Below are 17,637 nucleotides of genomic sequence, written 5' to 3' on the forward strand. Positions count from 1 at the left end.
TATAAACTGACAACTCTCCATAATAATACTGTTTACATGGCTTAAGTATTTATTTTGATTATCCACAGAAAACTGTGGAAATGGGAAAAAAAATTTTTTGCTAAAAAAACATAACTTGCCCACCACTATCAAATTTAACCAAAACAATTACAGCCTTGATTCTGCTGTACCACATCATGTTGTTCTCTACCACATCTACCACATCATGTTGTTCATTGCAGCCATAAGCCTATCTCTATTGTAATTAAACAATGCAATGTTTCAAGCTCTACTTTTGGGAAACCTCTTGGAAAGCAGTTCTGTTACTGTCCGTCTCCTGTATTCCTGATGATTGGCACTGAATAAACTTGGAAGCTGTACGGAATAGCCTACCGAGTTATAACCAAGCAGTTTGGTGTACACAAAAACACAGAAGTTTGTGTACCTATTTTGCAACAGCCTGGGGCTAGTTGCGCAAGATTTAATAATGGTACCCACATTGGTTGAGGTGTGCGTAATTGTGCAGCACTTGGAAAATGCACATCACATCCCTCAAATTAGAGACTGCCGATGGAACGAACATACCTGTCCTGCCACTTTCGTATGAATTTCATCAGCAGAAATATATTCTACAAGCAGTTGTGGATGGCAGATATTGGTAAGAATCACTCCTTAATCTAGGTCAGTACAGGCTACAGTTCACTTCTACCTCCACATAAGAATGGTGAGCTGGACACATACTTGACCACTGTTCAAGAAATGTGACTAAGCTGTATACATGTCCTAACTGGTGTTTATTAATGTGATTAAAATTATAGTACTCCACATATTACTACGATTATGCTTACTTCGACTATGAGCATAAATGCATTAACATAATCAGAGTATGGTATTTACATGGGCTCTGCCTTAATCACATTATTGTCTTAATCACATTATAATCACATTTTTATGTGCATGTTAATGTAGCTAGTGTTACTTTTGTTTACAAGCCCTGGTTTGCTTGTAATTGGGCAGTGTGAACCTAAACGAACCGAATACAAAAATGCAACAAGTAAACATTTCCACTGTTCGGCCCCATTGAAAACAAACTGCAGGTGTGATCGCACCCTAACAAGGCCACACCCAAACACTATAAACCAAGCCACTTGTGCATTTCAACAATTGCACATAAAGTCCAGTGCAAACAATGTGCAGCCAAAGTCATTAAAGCTGAATTTCACTGAACTATCTACTGTTGTTGCAAAGAAAGACTTATCAATCCCTCCACTGACTCAGAGTCTGTGCAATCAACACAAATAATTCAACAGCCCTGTTTACATATACTTTCAGCGCATGCTGCAAACAGCTTCATTGATCAACAGTGGGAGTTATGGGCTCATTTCCCTGATTACAATGTTAAGAAAACATTGGGCCCTGCCTGGAAGTGCTGATTGGGCCCCCGCTTGCGATAAACGTATATCCGTCAGTGGAGGAATGAATCCCTTGCTTTTGCAGACTCCACACTTTGTCTTTGCAGTGCGGCTCTCTATCCATCAATGGAGGTGAAGTGGTGATTGCATTAGCATCCATTCCCCTCACTCTATCACAATGTGGCTGCATTCAGATCATATATTAGGAGAAAGAGAGTAGATGAGGTAATGGGAATGAGACCCCCTCCTTTACCTCAAAACAACCCTCCACTGTTCTTTATTAAGAGATACGAGGGTTGAATATTTATGTTATTGATAATATTATAAACAGTAATTCTTCGCAAGTGTCAAGGGGACAGATTAAAGTACAAGCGGCTGGAATGCAAAGTGACCAGAGCTATCCCACAGTGAAGAACACTTTGCAAAGGTAGGCCTACTAGTTGCTAATATTGTTTGCCGGCACAGCCAAGGTTATCATACAGAATGTAAATACTGAATATTCCCATGTATACTGAATGGAAGTATACTAAGCGAGTGTAAAGGAAGATTTGTAGTAAACACCGCTCTAATTTGATGCCTCAACGGTTTCACGGACATCGTTGGGAGTATTATGAGCAAGCCGATTACAGGGAAGATCTCACACACCAGTAGTCTGGATGTGCACAGGTCTTAGAAGTCTGGACCAGACCTCATGATTAAGTATAGTGAGTGATACACTGCTGAGCCAGACTTCACTGAGTTGGGCAGCACCACACAGTGGCAGTGTTGCCAGATCTGGCCAGGAGCATTCAAGTTATCTTTACTTGCAAGCTGATGTTCATGTTTTGAAGTTGTTTGAAACCATATTCAACAGTCACTCATGCAATGACAAAGTCATACAATGAGACTGATGAGAAAACTGGGTAAAGCTTACCTGGCCATTGCAATTCCAAACACACAGCCGCCCACAATGGACCAAAACCCAATCCAACCTGCATCCACCTGTATATGGGAAAGAGTCAGAGGTAGGTGAAGAGAAGAGAAGAGAAGAGAAGAGAAGAGAAGAGAAGAGAAGAGAAGAGAAGAGAAGAGAAGAGAAGAGAAGAGAAGATTATTCAGTGTTCAGCATGCCGTACACGGCTCTAAGTACAGAGCTAGACAGAGAGCAGGCACCAAGTGTCTGAAGTCTGCCGAGGCCTGTCAATCAATGAGTCTAGCAAATTGCAAGGCAGCATTGTGGCTGGAGAGAATGCAACTGTGTGGGTGTGTGTTTTTGTGTGTGTCGGATTGATGTCCTTTCTTATTTACACGCATGAAAGCAAACGCACACACTTGGCCTGACAGATGGAGAGAGAGGACGTCATGACCAAAGGTCTACGGCAGAATCAGTGTGAGGATAAGTCTAGCACATGCACACACACACACACAACCAATCAGTGCGTGGCACACAGGAGAGGACGTCTCTGAGTGCCAATGAAGGTGTTTGACTCCCATCAATCTCCCTGAGGCAATAACTCACGTACAACCAAACCCAACCAGATGGGGGATGAAACAGCAAGGGACCAGAATCTAAAGTAGGATCTGATGCTTTTTGTTTAATCATACACTGCACTACGCTGTCAGAAAAGTCTATAATGAAGAAAAGTGGACTATCAAAGTTATTAAATGGAAAATGTATTCAGGCTGAGTAAGTGATGAATGTCAAAATGTCATTACGTTTGATCTAAATTACAACCCTCCTAGTAGTCCATGTGAGCGAGCCTTCTGCGCGATGCTAAAAAGTCACTGGGAAGGCGCCCATCTCTTGTTTACACAGCCTGAGGCAGCGCAGTGCAGTGAACTGCACCCCCTAGAGAGGACGAGGATCTGTGCCGCTGTTGTCATAGAGACATCTCAAAAATATTCGACTCACAGACATTCTTAAACATCCACCGCCCCCTGCCACCTATTACTACCAGTTATTATCTATGTAGGTTGTGCATCACCAATCCAAGTGTTTCAAAGGCGTATAATTTGACATCAGTTTTTGCACCAATTTAGGAAGCTAAACACAAATTGCTTGACGAGCCATTTCAATTCTGGAATGCAAATCACTGTGTTTCATGTGCGGGTGGAGAGTTAATTAACTGCGGTATTCTTAGTGCCTCGGAACCCAAAAAAGGCCTGATTTGAAGCTTAATCATGTCTGCTATTTTGTGATTGTGTCAATAAGCTGGAGATGGCTGCTGTTAGAGAAGGGAAAGCCGGGACTCCAGGCTCTTGACACATGAATGTGTTTGTTTTCCTTAATTCTCTCTCTGTCTCTCTTGTTATAAGCCATTTAAGCCAATAATCAAAGACCTTATCCTTAGCTTTAGTTTGACACGGTATTCCTACACCAATTCACTTGGTGTAATCCCAGAAAATCCATAAAACAGCCTAAAATAGCGAGGAAGTATTCTGTCTGGAGGCAGAGCATGCAGTCTGATAAACTTACACAATACTCCTGGAGTTTACAAGCCACTTTGTAAGGGAATAAAAAAAATCTCTGTAATCAAACTAAAAGAAGGAGGTCACATTTACAGATCAGCCTTCCAGCTCTGTGAATACTTAATGGCTACTCTCCATTAAGGGAGCAATTACATATGAATGATGAGCGCAGTGTGGAACCTGTTTCCTGAGCCCGGCTCATTATGGTGATGCGGAGCTCCGTGCTCAGCCCCTCTGTCTGGAGGTCTAGCACTGTTCCCCCTGCAGAGCTCACACAGTGGGCATTCAGGTCCCTGGAGTACAGTGTTTCTACTTTATCTTGCCATTCTGATTGTCCACATTAGATCCAAACCAGAGATTACACACTATAGCCTTAGTCTGACCACCTCCAACTCCCCTCCTGCTTCCCCCCCCAACCCCAAATCCTACAGCCTAAAGCCTGGTTCATGCTTCATGCAAACATGGTGGAATGCTTGTGGTCAAAAAGATGTACTTGCAGCTGAAATGACTGCTCCACATCGGCCGCATTTGAGAGTCACACACAAGGTCAGGCACCATCAAAAATTTGATGGATTTGATGGAGATGCAGCTACGTAGACGTTCTTCTGTTGAGGACTGGATGAATGAAGAGGAACTGAAGCCACTGGCCCATTCCGAATGTTTTTCTTCTTGTTTGGGGGTGGACAGCTGAATTTTCTTACAGCGCCACTCAAGTTCTGAAGTTTTCACGAGAAGTATGAATGCCAAGGTACGCAGACAGTAGCTTGTCCGCGTTCATACAGAACTTGCACGCATGAAGCCACAAAGAAAGCATGAACCAGGCATAAACCCATACCCATAGCCTAGCTCCAGTTCTAGCCACCCCCTACCTGCTTTGTTCCACCCGGACAGATCACCCCCTGCTGCTCCATTTCCCAGCCAGCCGATCCCTGCGTGTCTCTGTCCCACTCTCTGTTATTTATGGGATCAATTCCTCATGTCTGGTTTCATTTCCGGGTCATATCTAGTCAACTTCGGAGGACTCAGCATGACAACCTCTTATCAGAGAGCTGGCTTGGCGCTGGGACAGTTTTTGTCACGGCTAGGGTGAGTTTCCTTTGACAACAGACGGCAGAGTGAAAGAAAAATGCAGATGCACAAAGGTCAGGGGAGAGTAGAGTAGAGGAGAAGACAGGAGAGATGAAGGGAGTTCTGGAAAGAGAAGGAGAAATGACTGCATCACGCAGAGGTGGAACAAAGTGGTCACCTTCAAAGAGGAGACAGAAGAAAGAAAGGTGACGGCTCTGACTGGCCCGGCACCCCCCAGCACGTGCATGTCAGAAGACTGAAAACAGCATCTGACATCTGCAATACAGAGGTCATCATTATGGGGAAAGGAGGGCGAGAAAGGCGCACAGCAGCAGTCCTCCTGAAAAGTGGCAGTAGCAGAGAGATTGATGGGTGACATTTGGGTGAAATGAGGGGGGAGAGAGAGAGAGTGAAAGAGAGAGAGAGAGGGGGGAGGAGAGAGAGAGAGAAGTGATTGGAAGGCAGTGAAGGGGGACAACGCTGCAATGCTGGAGCAGTGCTTCTGTATTGATCTGGCACCAAATGTGTGTGTGAGAGAGAGCGAGAGAGAGAGAGCGAGAGAGAGAGAGAGAGAGAGAGAGACAGAGAGAGAGGGTTTTGAGAGTTATCCCATCTAGAAGCAGAGTCTGGATCATAACAGACTGGCACAGGCTACACACACAAAACATCAGCGACAGTGGCACAATATAGCAAGTAAGAGCGAAGGGAAAGAAGAGCTAGGATGTATCGTGGTGTGTGTTTGTGCATGTGCAGGCACACACACACACATACAGCTCCACCGTAATGAACAAATTAATGGAGAGAATGAGGGAAATTAATAGAAAGTATGAAACTGTTCTCTTAATATTACTGCATTGTTCCTTTGCCCTTGGCAATCACTGCATACTTAAAATTACCAGTGAGAGAGTCAAACCCAATAACATTTTACAGGGATGAGAGCAAAAGAGCAAAAAAGCAGGGGAAAAAGGCAAATAAAAACTGTTATCTCCCATTACAAATGAATGGGAGTTGTGTGCTGAAAAATCCAAAACATCACATCCCTTACTTGTATGTATCAGTCATTTCACACCCCTATTGTTTTTTGATCTTACAGTATCAGTGGAGCTTTCAGCAGATAGGAAAGCTGGAAGAGTGAAGGTCATGATTCGGTGGTGCCAACATTTGCAAGCGAATAGTGAGCTTGAGCAGAGACAACCTATTTACTTTTCCGCACTGCAACTTGACAGTGAGAACAAATATATCAACACCTCCAGAACAATCCAACATTGTGAAAACCTTCTGTTGCATCTGCACTCCTCCTCACCCTGTTGCGTCGCTACATTGTTTCATACATTTTTTTTTCTAGCTCTAAGTTTTGTGCCCAGGGGACATCCTGTAACAGAGCTCACTTCATTGCAACAGACTTTTGTTCAGACATCTTCTTAAGTAGCATAGATAAAAGAACTTCGGAGGAGGGGGGGGGGGGGGGAATCTTTTGACAACAAATGAAATCCAAGAACGATTTGTTATGCGCTCGGCGGCTCTGACAAAGAGGTTAAAAGATAGAGGTGTGACGAGAAGTGTCTCATCCTCCGCTCTCCTGTGTGTGATCTCTCCAGCGGTACCTGTCTGACGATAACCTTGAAAAGATCCTCCCTTTGTCTCCTGGAGAACGGCTTTGTCGGGACACAGAACATGCAAACTATCTTGAGCTCCGTCTCTACCCGGGCCCCTCCCCTCGCCCCTCCACTTGTCTTCCTCTTTTGTCTGCCTCGGTCTCGGATGCAAATGTGAAGAGCGGCGCGGAGAGCCTCAGACGGGGAACTTCTTATTAGAACGAACGGGATCTTGAGTGGCTAAGTGCTCGCCCTCGTTGCGCTCGGCGTCTTCAGGCATGCAAATAGAGCACCGAGGGCTTTGCACGCTGCGTTTGATTGGGCCCTTCAAAAAAAGTTACATGGAGAAAAAGAGCTGAAAAGATGGACAGAACCTCCGTTTTAGATCAGTGAGTGTAAAAGAGAGAAAGAGAGAGAAAATCATTCAGCCTACATGGATGAGTTGTCTCTTTTTTCATGTTAGGAGTCATATTACTGAAGCCGATTTTGTACGGTAAGGGATGGTGTTTTTGAAGTTCAAAGTGTATTCACAAGAGTCTGAGAGTGAATTAATCAGCCAGTCCAGAGAAGTTCAGCTGTCTGGAGGCCTCCTGCACTGAACTGGCTGTCAGTACTGGTGTTGGCAGAGGAGCGCTGGGGTTAATTACCCGTCAACATTGGCAGGATTACAGATCTGCTTTAAAACAGAGAATTCATACTTGGATTAATTCCCGCCCTCGCCAGCACCTTGGATTACCACACTGCACTGTATGGGGCACCTGTAACTTCAGAGAATACATACTATCTGTGCATTGGCCTTAAAGAAATAACATGACCAGGTCAATAACAGGCCTCATTCTCTGGAGGCACAGGGGTTCCTGAAAGGTGTTTCAGGACACGGCCGAGAGACAGCAGGGCCAACTTGCTAGCTATTGATCCCATCGTTCACCTGTGCAGGCTCCAGTTGTGAGAAGCTTACAAATCGTATTCTGCAATTTAAAATGCTGGCACACCTGGGCTTCTTCAGGTTTTCAGAATAGGAAAAACAAACCTGGAAAAAGGAAGCCTCAAGAGCACTGCTATTCATGCTGGTTCACTTTCATGTGGAAATAAAAAGAGAGCTATATATAGCTGGTTGCAACGTATCCATTAACAGGGTAACCTAGATGAAAACTAGTCTTTTGCGGAGATTAAATGGTGACTGGTTCTGCACAATTAAACAGAAGACGATCACAGTAGCAATAAAAATAAAATAATGAATTATACATAAAATGAATAATAAATAAAAATATTTTTTTATTAGAGGGAATGGATGGTCTTCTAAAGAATATTTTCTTGTTCTGTGCAGGATCCATGGTCTTCAAAACATGTTACACGTTGGAGCCATACTCAAACCAAGCAAACCTAAACATTAGCCTCATTTTTTTTTCTTCATAATCGCTATATTCAGCAAAAAAACGTTTTTGTCAATAACCTGGGTGACTGTTATGCTTCCTTTTTCCAGTAAATCTTATATGATCAGAGCAGATATAATGATATTCGGTGTGTGTGTGTGTGTGTGTGTGTGTGTGTGTGTGTGTGTGTGTGTGTGTGTGTGTGTGCAGGCCTACCTGACTGACTTTGGCTGGCGTAAGGATCATGTCTAAGACTCCAGACCAGCCAGCGACCACTCCAGTGGGGACTGCATAGGCCAGCGCTATCATCAGGAACCGCAGGTTACTAAAGGGGACAAACACACAGAGATGAAAGGTTTTACTAAGAAAATCTTAAGGGACAACAGAACCTGGTAACAACGTTTTACAAAGTATGATGTTTGTGTAGCGATTCCAATAAAAACAATCCAATATGAATGACCGCTCTGACCAGCTCTGTCAATGCGTGAAGCCTCCTCCCTGTACAAGCTAACAACACTGAGATGAAACAGTCGCTTTCCTCCTCCTGTCCACTAGTGTTTTAGAGGCCTGTGATGAACTCCAGCTCCTTTTCCTAGCCTTTCCTCAGTACACACACACACACACACACACACACACAGAGAGATCTGGCTGCTCTCCCTGCCCCTGTCCCAGAAGATGTATCCCTGTGCAGAGTGTGGTGACAGAAAGATAAGCAGCTACCTGGACACAGCGGGCAGAGCTGCCAGAATAGAGCTGAGAGGCATCAGAGAGGGCAGCACCCACCTAAGACTCAACAATAGTTTATTTTCTAGACTGTCCTATCCTGTGGATTTCTATTGATTACGGGACAGTCTAAGGACAGACTCTAAATGGGTAAATTCATTCCACCCAATTCCTGGCATCGTCTAGCTCAGTAGAGTGTGGGATCACCTCTTGAGTTACATTATCTTATGTCCTGCTCGTAACAAAGGCTCCAAATATATTTAAACAAGTGTAGTGTCAATTAACTGCTGATCAGGTTATCAGCTGATCTGACAAACTGTACTAATAAGAGGTAAAAACAAGCAGCTTATCCCCAGCTGGGAGGAAGCATGGCCTGGCTTTAGGCTACTGATACTGTGCTTCAGGGTCTGTCTGCTCGTCTTGGATTGATCTGAGCTGCCTGCTAACAGCTCATCAGCTGAGTTGACTGACACACTGCCACTGTATGCTCAATTAGAATTTTTACGAGTCTCCCCTGTCACAGAGTACTGTGCACCGCAGGAATAATAAAATACGACAGAAAGACACCTCCATACATCTAGTAATGTATGTGTATCAAGTAGATGCATGCGTGTGTGCGTGCATACACACACACACACACACACACAGAGCTCACCTCTCCGGAGTATATGGCACCTCTCCAATCACACGCCACCCAATTACAATCACCCGGGAACACCCACGCTAATCACCTTCGCCCAATAAGGTGGCATGCTGATTTAAATCACTGCCACCCCCTCAACCTTAACAATGTGATTAGAATCACTGGGCGTCTGACAAATGAGGCAGGGCTGGCAGAGAAGGGTGCGAAGATAGATAGATTGTTTTGTTTTCTCTTTTTGTTTATGGACGCCGTTTGACTCGTGCATTTGTTTCTCCCTTGCTTTGTTGATTGCAATGCAGGCGGCATCCTGAGCAGTATCGCACTGGGACATCTGGAGAACACTTTAGGCCTCCCTCATCCCTCCTAGGGCTTCAAACACTCAAGACACAGACAGATCAAGTTCACACACACACACACACACACACACTTAAAAAGTTATATTTGAAGTTTCAAACTATGGAGGAAACTTGTCACAAGACACACACAACTGTACAGCAGCAGAAATGTTAAAACACACACCCTTTCCCTTTCCTGACCCTGTAGCACTTGACAATGGATCACTTTTATTCTCAGAATGCCCTGACTCCATAGAAAAACAGACATAGCCTGTCTCTCTGCTGCGAGCCTGTCTCGTCCTATGCTATATGAAGCTACTTGGCCTTGGAGGGAGTATGGAGGGGGACTCATAAAAGCCCGGTGATGGAGCACCCTCTCTGCCTTTCTCCCAGCACCCTTTTCATTAACCTTGCCAGAACGGCAGGAAATCAATATCCATGCACCTTTTTCCCCCTCCCAGAGCTTATTTAGATCGCCCAACGTAAGCAAGCAGACGCTAGCTCCTGGGTAAGAGAGGGGCCTTTTTTTGCCTTCCTTTCCTGCGGGTGATGAAATATTTCGGGAGAGTCTCAAAGCTGGCAGCGTCATCAGCTAAGTGCCATTTGTCCTTGGCAGATCCGGCTGGAGATCAATGATGACAACTTTCAAAGCTAAAGTGAGTATGACGGGGGGGGGGGGGGGGGATCATCAATACTGAGGCTTTGGGCTGCTTACTATTCCGCCACACTGTGATCAGATATACTTCTCACCACGTGGAGAGACATGCAGGCTTCTAATTAGACTGCTGCGGCTGAAGCAGATGCGAACAGCTGGGGGGGACTCATCAAGCTCAAGATCATTAACCGCTGTTCAGATTCTGACTGGCTGAATGGATGAATGGATGCACCGATGGATAGATGGCTGACTAATTGACTAGTTGGCCGGCACCAGCAGTGATTGTGAAGGCCACTTAAAGCGGAAAATGTTTCCATTTTTGTCAGACTTATGGAGACACAAACGCACCGAGTCTGTCTGTGACTGGTGGAATCGCACAAGCACACGTGCACATAAACACCCATGAGCCACTTTCCCTATTCCATCTCCAGTCCCTACAGGAGGATCCTAAGGCTTTGATGCTGCTGGACTGAGATATATGCTGTCCAAACAGGTCACTGGAAGGCTGCCTATCACTAGAGGAACAGATAGCATTACACTCTCGATGGGACGGCCTAGTTAATTTGGTGTGTGTGTGTGTGTGTGTGTGTATCTGCCCAAAACTGCGCATTAGGTTTGACACCAGCGTGGTCACTATCATCCATCTCAGGGAGCTCTTACAGGGAGCTAAGCCCTTCTGTGTTGGTGAGAGGCACATAGAAAGCCAGGCGCTGTAGTGAAGCTATTTCCCGCAGCAGGGGAGCAGTGTAGCCAACAGTGGCCAAATTCACAGAGCCAGACCAGCTCTCTGGCTGCCATAGCCCAGCTCTTCTCTCCCCTCTCCAGCCCTTTAATCCCTGGCCGCTGCCTTGGGCCCCATTCCTCCACAACCCAGGCAAAAGAAACAGCAGTCATTCCTCAGGCAGTGCCGTTTCCTCAGGGCCCCCTAGATAAATATTGCCAAGGTGAAGAGTGTGAGGGCTGGTGGGGGTGGGGTGGGGTGGGGGGGGGTGGGTGGGGGGGGGGGGGCTGGTGGGTTACAGTGAAGTCGGATTCAAACATCCTCTCTAGATTTCCTCTTTTCTCCCCCCCTAATGCCCTTGAGTATGAAAAGAAAACACAACTTCTTCGCCACCAATACATTGTGTGCGGGAGGAAAGAAGACAAAGACGATGAAACGTCAATAACAGCGTTTCCACGGTATTGAGATTCAGCCCCTTGTCTCTGCCGTCCATCTCTCTCCCTCTCAACCACCCCCCTCAATGTTGCCTTTAGAATAGACTGATGATTGAACCTGATGGTATAGACACTGAGGATGATCTAGTTTTCAAATAGGGATCAGCTATGCCATGTTATAGCTTGCTAATTAATCTAGAGGGAGGGCTGGAATTTCTTTGATGTCCATTAAATAACAACCTAAGCAGATGGTGAAAGGCAGACACATCAACTCATCAAGATCCCTTCATTAAGATTCCATATCCTTCTCCAAAGTAAGATTCTGTTACTTTAACAAGAGGTGTGCAATGCATTGGCAAATAAGAAGCCAAACTAGACCTGATGAATTTGCAGACACGGTGGTTAGAGAGCACTGAAGGTGGTGTAGAAATATGCTGCTGACTACTCTCTTAAAGTCAGATGTGGTAAAACATAGCAGCACCTGAAACGAATTTCAAATGAACTACTGAGGTTTTACTTGCGTTACAAGTCTGTACCTGAGTTGAATCAAGGACACATCAAGTTAGGCATACTGAATAATGTACTGAAAAAACGATTTCAACAAAGGTATCAGATGGTATTGGTCTTTCAGATGACTTTGTGTGTGTGTGTGTGTGTGTGTGTGTGTGTGTGTGTGTACCTAAGAAGTCTGCATATGCTGCTTCGGTAACTGAGCCTCTGGCTGGCAGCGGCCACGCTGGGGGGCATTGGCGGGCGCGACGGGAAGTAGAGCAGGACTGCGGCAAAAAGCACGGCGATCGCACCAAACTCTGCCAGAGCACAGTGACACACAGACAAAAGAGAAAATACAGGTTATTTTCATAGATAAGAGAGTCGGACCAATTTGACATTTTGAAAAAGGTCACCGCGACATCTAAAACTAGCCTCCTCTGGAACACCATCATTCTGGAATGAGCAGAACACACTACAAGACAAGACTCACACACAGTCAAACGCACGAGCAAGTCAACAGCAAAGGGCTGGCAAAGAAACAGAGAGGGCTCCAAAACTCTGTGTGCCGCCCCGAACCGGACTCGAAATCTCACAGTTCATCTAACTTGGCATGGCATTGCTTGGCATGAGATCGCAACACATCTCTCTAGGAGTCTAGGAGGAGCAACAGAGTTTTACATTCTAGACTATTTTCCAAAAAGCTCCAGTGTAGCCCTGTCCGTCTGTCCCTGTCATAATATGCGGATTGATCGAGCGGCCACTGCATATTACTCTCTGGCAGAGTTACATGCCAGCTCTCATTGATTTTTCAGTCCCCACCCCCCCCACCCACCCCCCGCTGCTGCACCCCCCCCCCGCTGCTGCACCCCCCCCCCCCGCTGCTGCACCCCCCCATCAATCTTTTCATTTGGCAAGGTTGTTGATTGCTGCCTTGCCGCAGGTGTGGAACTTTTTCCACCTCAGAGAAGGATCGCCGAAGAATCTTAATTCTCTCCAAATGTCTCCGACCTCTGTCTAATTTTTTCAATGACCTCCAAAGCTTTCGTTCGCGAAATGTGGCCGCTTTGTCCTTTAAAAAATTAATAAGAATACAACCTTAGGTTAAACAAAAGCCGCAGCCTCAATCTATTACAGCATGGTGGATTCTCTTTGTTTCGGCGTGCGTTTAATTTTCTGAATCAGTTAAGCATAACACTCCCAGCAATCTATTTTTCAGAGGGGCGGTTATGAAGATTATCATCTGGGGTTTTTTGGTGTTTGGATCCCCTTCACCTGATTGCATTTGTGTCCCTTGACGGGGCTGACATGATGTAGAAATGATGTGCTATCGATCCTCCATGCCCTGAGAGGTCCTCTCTGGCTGTTAGTACCTGCATACATAACCAGCTGGATCCTGTCTCGGATGTAGCTGTCAGAGTACGTCGGCGCCGCCTTGTTCACCACCTGGGTGTCGTTGGGGGCGGGCACCAGCAGAGGGCCCACGACGAACGAAGTGGCGGCTCCCAGGTAGCTGATGAGCGAGGCCACGGCGGTGGCGGTGGCTCTCTGGTCGGGGGCGAACCACGTGGTGGAGAGGAGGGGGCCGGCGCTCATTATGGTTGGGCCGGCTAAACCGTTCAGCAGCTGACCGCCGTGTATCAACCTGTGACAGAAACAATAGGGAGACATGGCTTCAATTCTTCATTAAAATTTTAAAAAAACATTCCAAGACCATAAGCCTTGGTTTATTGTTCAAAAAAAGTGGCCTGATAGTAAGCTTAAACTGCACTGCACTTTTTGCACAGCATCAAGCTAAGGATTACAATCTTGTGATGACTTTGATCTTCTTTTGGAGTGTGGGTCTCATGTGTAATCATGCCTGTTGGATCTGCCTTCCTACTCACCCACCACAAGGATGAACCAAAACGGCTGCAGTGATGAGTCTCTCTTCAATGTATTATTAAATAAAAAAAACATATATCTGCCAAGAAAGCAACAGCTTTTATACCAGAGGTGGAGCAATTAAGCATCTCCATAATGACGGGGAGATGGCAGGGAGAGGGATAGAAAGAAGATGCGATTATGTATGGGTATGTTAGAAGTAAGCTGTCTCTGAAAGTCTCAGTCCAAGTTCCAGTCTCACTAGCGCTCCTCCAGACAGAGTTGTGCTAGATAGATGTACTGTGAGATGTCCCCTGATGCCACAGGACCCCTCGCCGCCCCCTCACCCCCCCCAGCCCCCCCAGAACTGTCTGACTGAGACAGCCAGCCGCCGGAGACAGCGCACGGCTGATTGATTGTCTGTGAGCTCAGTGAAGACGCTGTTCATTCAGAGCCGTCTGAGATGGCTCAGCGGGGAGAGAGGGAGAACCAGAGGGAAGGAGAGGGGAAAGAGAGAGAGAAAGTGATGAGGCAGGGTGCAACCACAGAGTATGCGTCTTTGTAAGTGGGGGAGGAGGGTTGCTGGGCTATTTCTGAGTTTATTTTATTCAAAAATATTCTGAATATTATCATTTGCACAAGGATTGTACATTCGACAGCCGAGCATCCTTGCTGATCCTCATTCAACATAACTGGACACGGCCTTGAAGGAAAAAACAGGGTGTCTGTGAGCATAATTAAGTTAAAATTTAAGATGTTTTCAGACCTTGTTAATACCAGTTAGGATAAAATGACCAATTTTGCATTTGAAATAAACATGAAGACGAAAACTTTAGACCTATCAGAGTTCATGGCTGATGTCTGACTGGAAAATACCAACATTTTTTTTTTATTTTTAAGACTTCTGTAGATTTAAAAAGTCTGAAGACTGTGAATTTTAATAACATGATGCAAGATGTTTCAGGACCTGCTGACACCCTGGAAAACACATGGCTGCCACGTGGTTGGCCTCCATTGTCACCATTGTTAAGCTATCATATATATATATATATATATATATGATATTACTGACTTAGACATATAGCAGAAAACATGTACAGACTGCATGCTTTTCAGTGTGCTGACACTTCTCCAGCCCTCTGGCCACATCTCGCTCTTTCTGACTTGGCTGTCCGCTGCCTCTGGGCTTCACAGCAAAACGTCTCATGGCAGAAGACAAAGAGCCGCGGTCAGTGACAGGGCAGATCGATGGAGGAATCACACGTCCGGCCCCATATCTCCTTCCCACATCTCAGACCTGTTAACATCGCCACCTACACATCAACGCCCCCTAAAATACTTACCTCTCTCACTCTCTCCTTTCACTCTTCTCCCCTCCCTCTTTCTTTCTAGCTTCCCTTGCATGCTGTCTCAGTCTTAGGGCTCCTACACATTTTTGTTTATCAAATTGTGTGACTTTTCCATGACTGTTCCATGACATATTAGTGCAACTTTCACGACAATATCTCCCAGCATCTATGTTAAAATGTTGCATTTTTGCTGTATATCTAATTCAAATGTATGATGACTTTAGCTACAAATACTTAAGTAATCAGGATTTTGTTCATTTGGGTGATTACATTTTAGGCTCTTAGCAGATGCTCTTATCCAGAATGACTTACAATGAGTGAGCAGATAGTTTCAGCATCTTGCTCAAGGATTCAATATGACGCGTGGCTGTCGTGGGAATTGAACCCGTGACCTTTGGGTTATGGGACAGCCTCTCTAACCACCATCCTGCTGCACCTTGAAAGGTCTTTGACATTTCCAAAACATTGTGGACAACATTTTTTACTTTTTCAGGCCTGGTGACCACAATTTTTTTTTTTTTACAAATTCCATGACTTTTCCAGCTTTTCAATGACTGTAATAACTCTGTTCTCTCCTTTCACACTCTGCCTCCCCCCACCTTCCACATCAGGCACAACACAGTGATTAGAGTCTCGTTTCTGATGAAGCCACGGAGAAGGGGGGCTGATAATGACGAAACGACCCATGCTGTCGGCTGGTCCAGACACCAGACTGGTCCACCCGCTGTACTGTATCTCCTCGTTAGACACAAGGATTATTCCAAATCCGACAGTATTAACCAAAGACAATAACAGCAACAAACACAAATTAAGATTCAACATATTGGGTTAACGGTGTGGCAGTTTCTAAAAAGTGTGAAGGGTCGTGATGAATCGTCCAATGACTCAGTTCCAGAGGCTTAAACATAATAACTGTGGCCTTGCATGACCTCCTATACGACCTCAGGATGGATGTGACTAAGAAAATTGCCTTTAATGTAAAGGTGATGAGGACAGATGAGGAGACACATGAAGCAGCCTCATTGGGGGGCAGTGGAATGGGAAAAAGAAAGAAAGGGAGGGGAGCGGTTCGTTCAGCAAGAGATGATTAACTTAATCAGTATTGATGAACCCTGTCAGAGTGAATCTGAATGAGAACGAGACAAAGAAGACAGCACCATGGCAAAATCATCCTACAGCTCCCACTCTGCCAGAACTGACAGACCCAATTCTGCCATCACATAAAGGCCACTCCAATTCTGTCTTGGAAATGGCACCACAGCAATCGTCGAGGCAATATGGCAGCCCTCTATGGGCCCCACAGTGTGTTATCATGGCCAATCAGACAGAGTCTGAGAGAGTCTGAGATCTAACTGATAGACACTTGCTAATCACCACACAGCTGCTCCGTATTTACATACATGAGAGAGAGAGCGAGAGAGAGCAAGAGAGAGAGTGACTGTGTATAAATAAGAGAATGTGGAGGATAAAGAGAGACAGTCTGCTTTGATTTGAGAGGAGGCCTAATCACAGCTAGGTCTAATCAGTGGCCATTGAACCAACATTGCCTTTTCTCTCTCTCGCCACTTCACACAACAGAAACACATCCAGCTTAGGTGTCTTTCAACCACGTCAGTTTGAGCTAAGCTGAAGCTTCCGCTTAATAACAGAAGGGTTCTTCCATCCCTCACAAGTTCACAAATCCCTTTGATTTCCAATAAATGAACTCAAAACTCAAAACAAAGAGGCGGTTTATTCCCTCAAGAGACTATCATAAAAAGAGGAAGAAGGAAAAAAATGCCCATCGAACATGAAACGGCCTCTGGAACAAACACAGATCTGCAGGGGGCTGTCAGGGGAGCTTCCCTCTGTTTCAAAACCTGGCTAACTGTAGCCACTCTTCTCCTGTTCAGGGAAGCAGGGAAATCAAAGGCTGCGTTTGATCGCTCTTGCGATGCCCTTGAACTCCACACAGATCCAAAACTCTGCAGCCAGCTAGACTAAACTATTTAGTTAGGCCCCCTCCCTCTCTCCCAGGTAATCTAAATCGCCATCTAAGCCCCCGCTACTGATATGAAAAAAGATCATATTTATGAGGGCCAGCAGACACAGCGGCAGCTCAGGTCACAAAACAAAGCTCTCATCGTCTGACACTGGGAGCTCAGTGTGTTACCCTCACTAACACAACGCTAACAGTGACATCTACTGGTGCTCCAGGGAGCCACTTTATTCTGACAGCCTAAACATTACTATGAAAATCCATGTTATCCATTAAATAATGGTTTCAAAAAATAAAATTGTAACACCGTATTCAAAGATACACACAAATTTATAAGGAAACAATGTGCAAATTAGACTGAACTGTGTCAGAAATAACATTTGGCATTTATGATGAGTGCCTTGAATAAGTGTCCCAGTATGTCATTCTATTTCCCACTTAGTAAACCGTATCTGAAGGGCTGAAGGGCATGGTGGCGAACAAGAGCTGCCAGGTTGCTGTTTATTGCCCTCATTCAGTGCCTACTGGGAAAACTACAGGCAGCTGTGACCTGAGGCTACACACCCAGAGCT

At 45.4% G+C, this 17,637-nt stretch overlaps 1 protein-coding gene across 1 annotated transcript in view; it reads right to left on the reverse strand.

The window, feature by feature from the left end:
• The window catches only part of slc49a4 (solute carrier family 49 member 4), a 38,922-nt gene that overhangs the window by 14,846 nt on the left and 6,439 nt on the right, over positions 1-17,637 (reverse strand). Inside the window, exons 3-6 of the mRNA XM_071919594.2 lie at positions 13,249-13,520; positions 12,066-12,195; positions 8,092-8,200; positions 2,305-2,372 (exon numbers count right to left, since the gene is read on the reverse strand). Of these exons, the coding sequence (XP_071775695.1) occupies positions 2,305-2,372; positions 8,092-8,200; positions 12,066-12,195; positions 13,249-13,520 (579 nt within the window). The remainder of the gene's footprint in view (positions 1-2,304; positions 2,373-8,091; positions 8,201-12,065; positions 12,196-13,248; positions 13,521-17,637) is intronic.

This window comes from Centroberyx gerrardi, chromosome 10 (assembly GCF_048128805.1).
Source record: "Centroberyx gerrardi isolate f3 chromosome 10, fCenGer3.hap1.cur.20231027, whole genome shotgun sequence".
Taxonomy (NCBI): Eukaryota; Metazoa; Chordata; class Actinopteri; order Beryciformes; family Berycidae; genus Centroberyx; species Centroberyx gerrardi.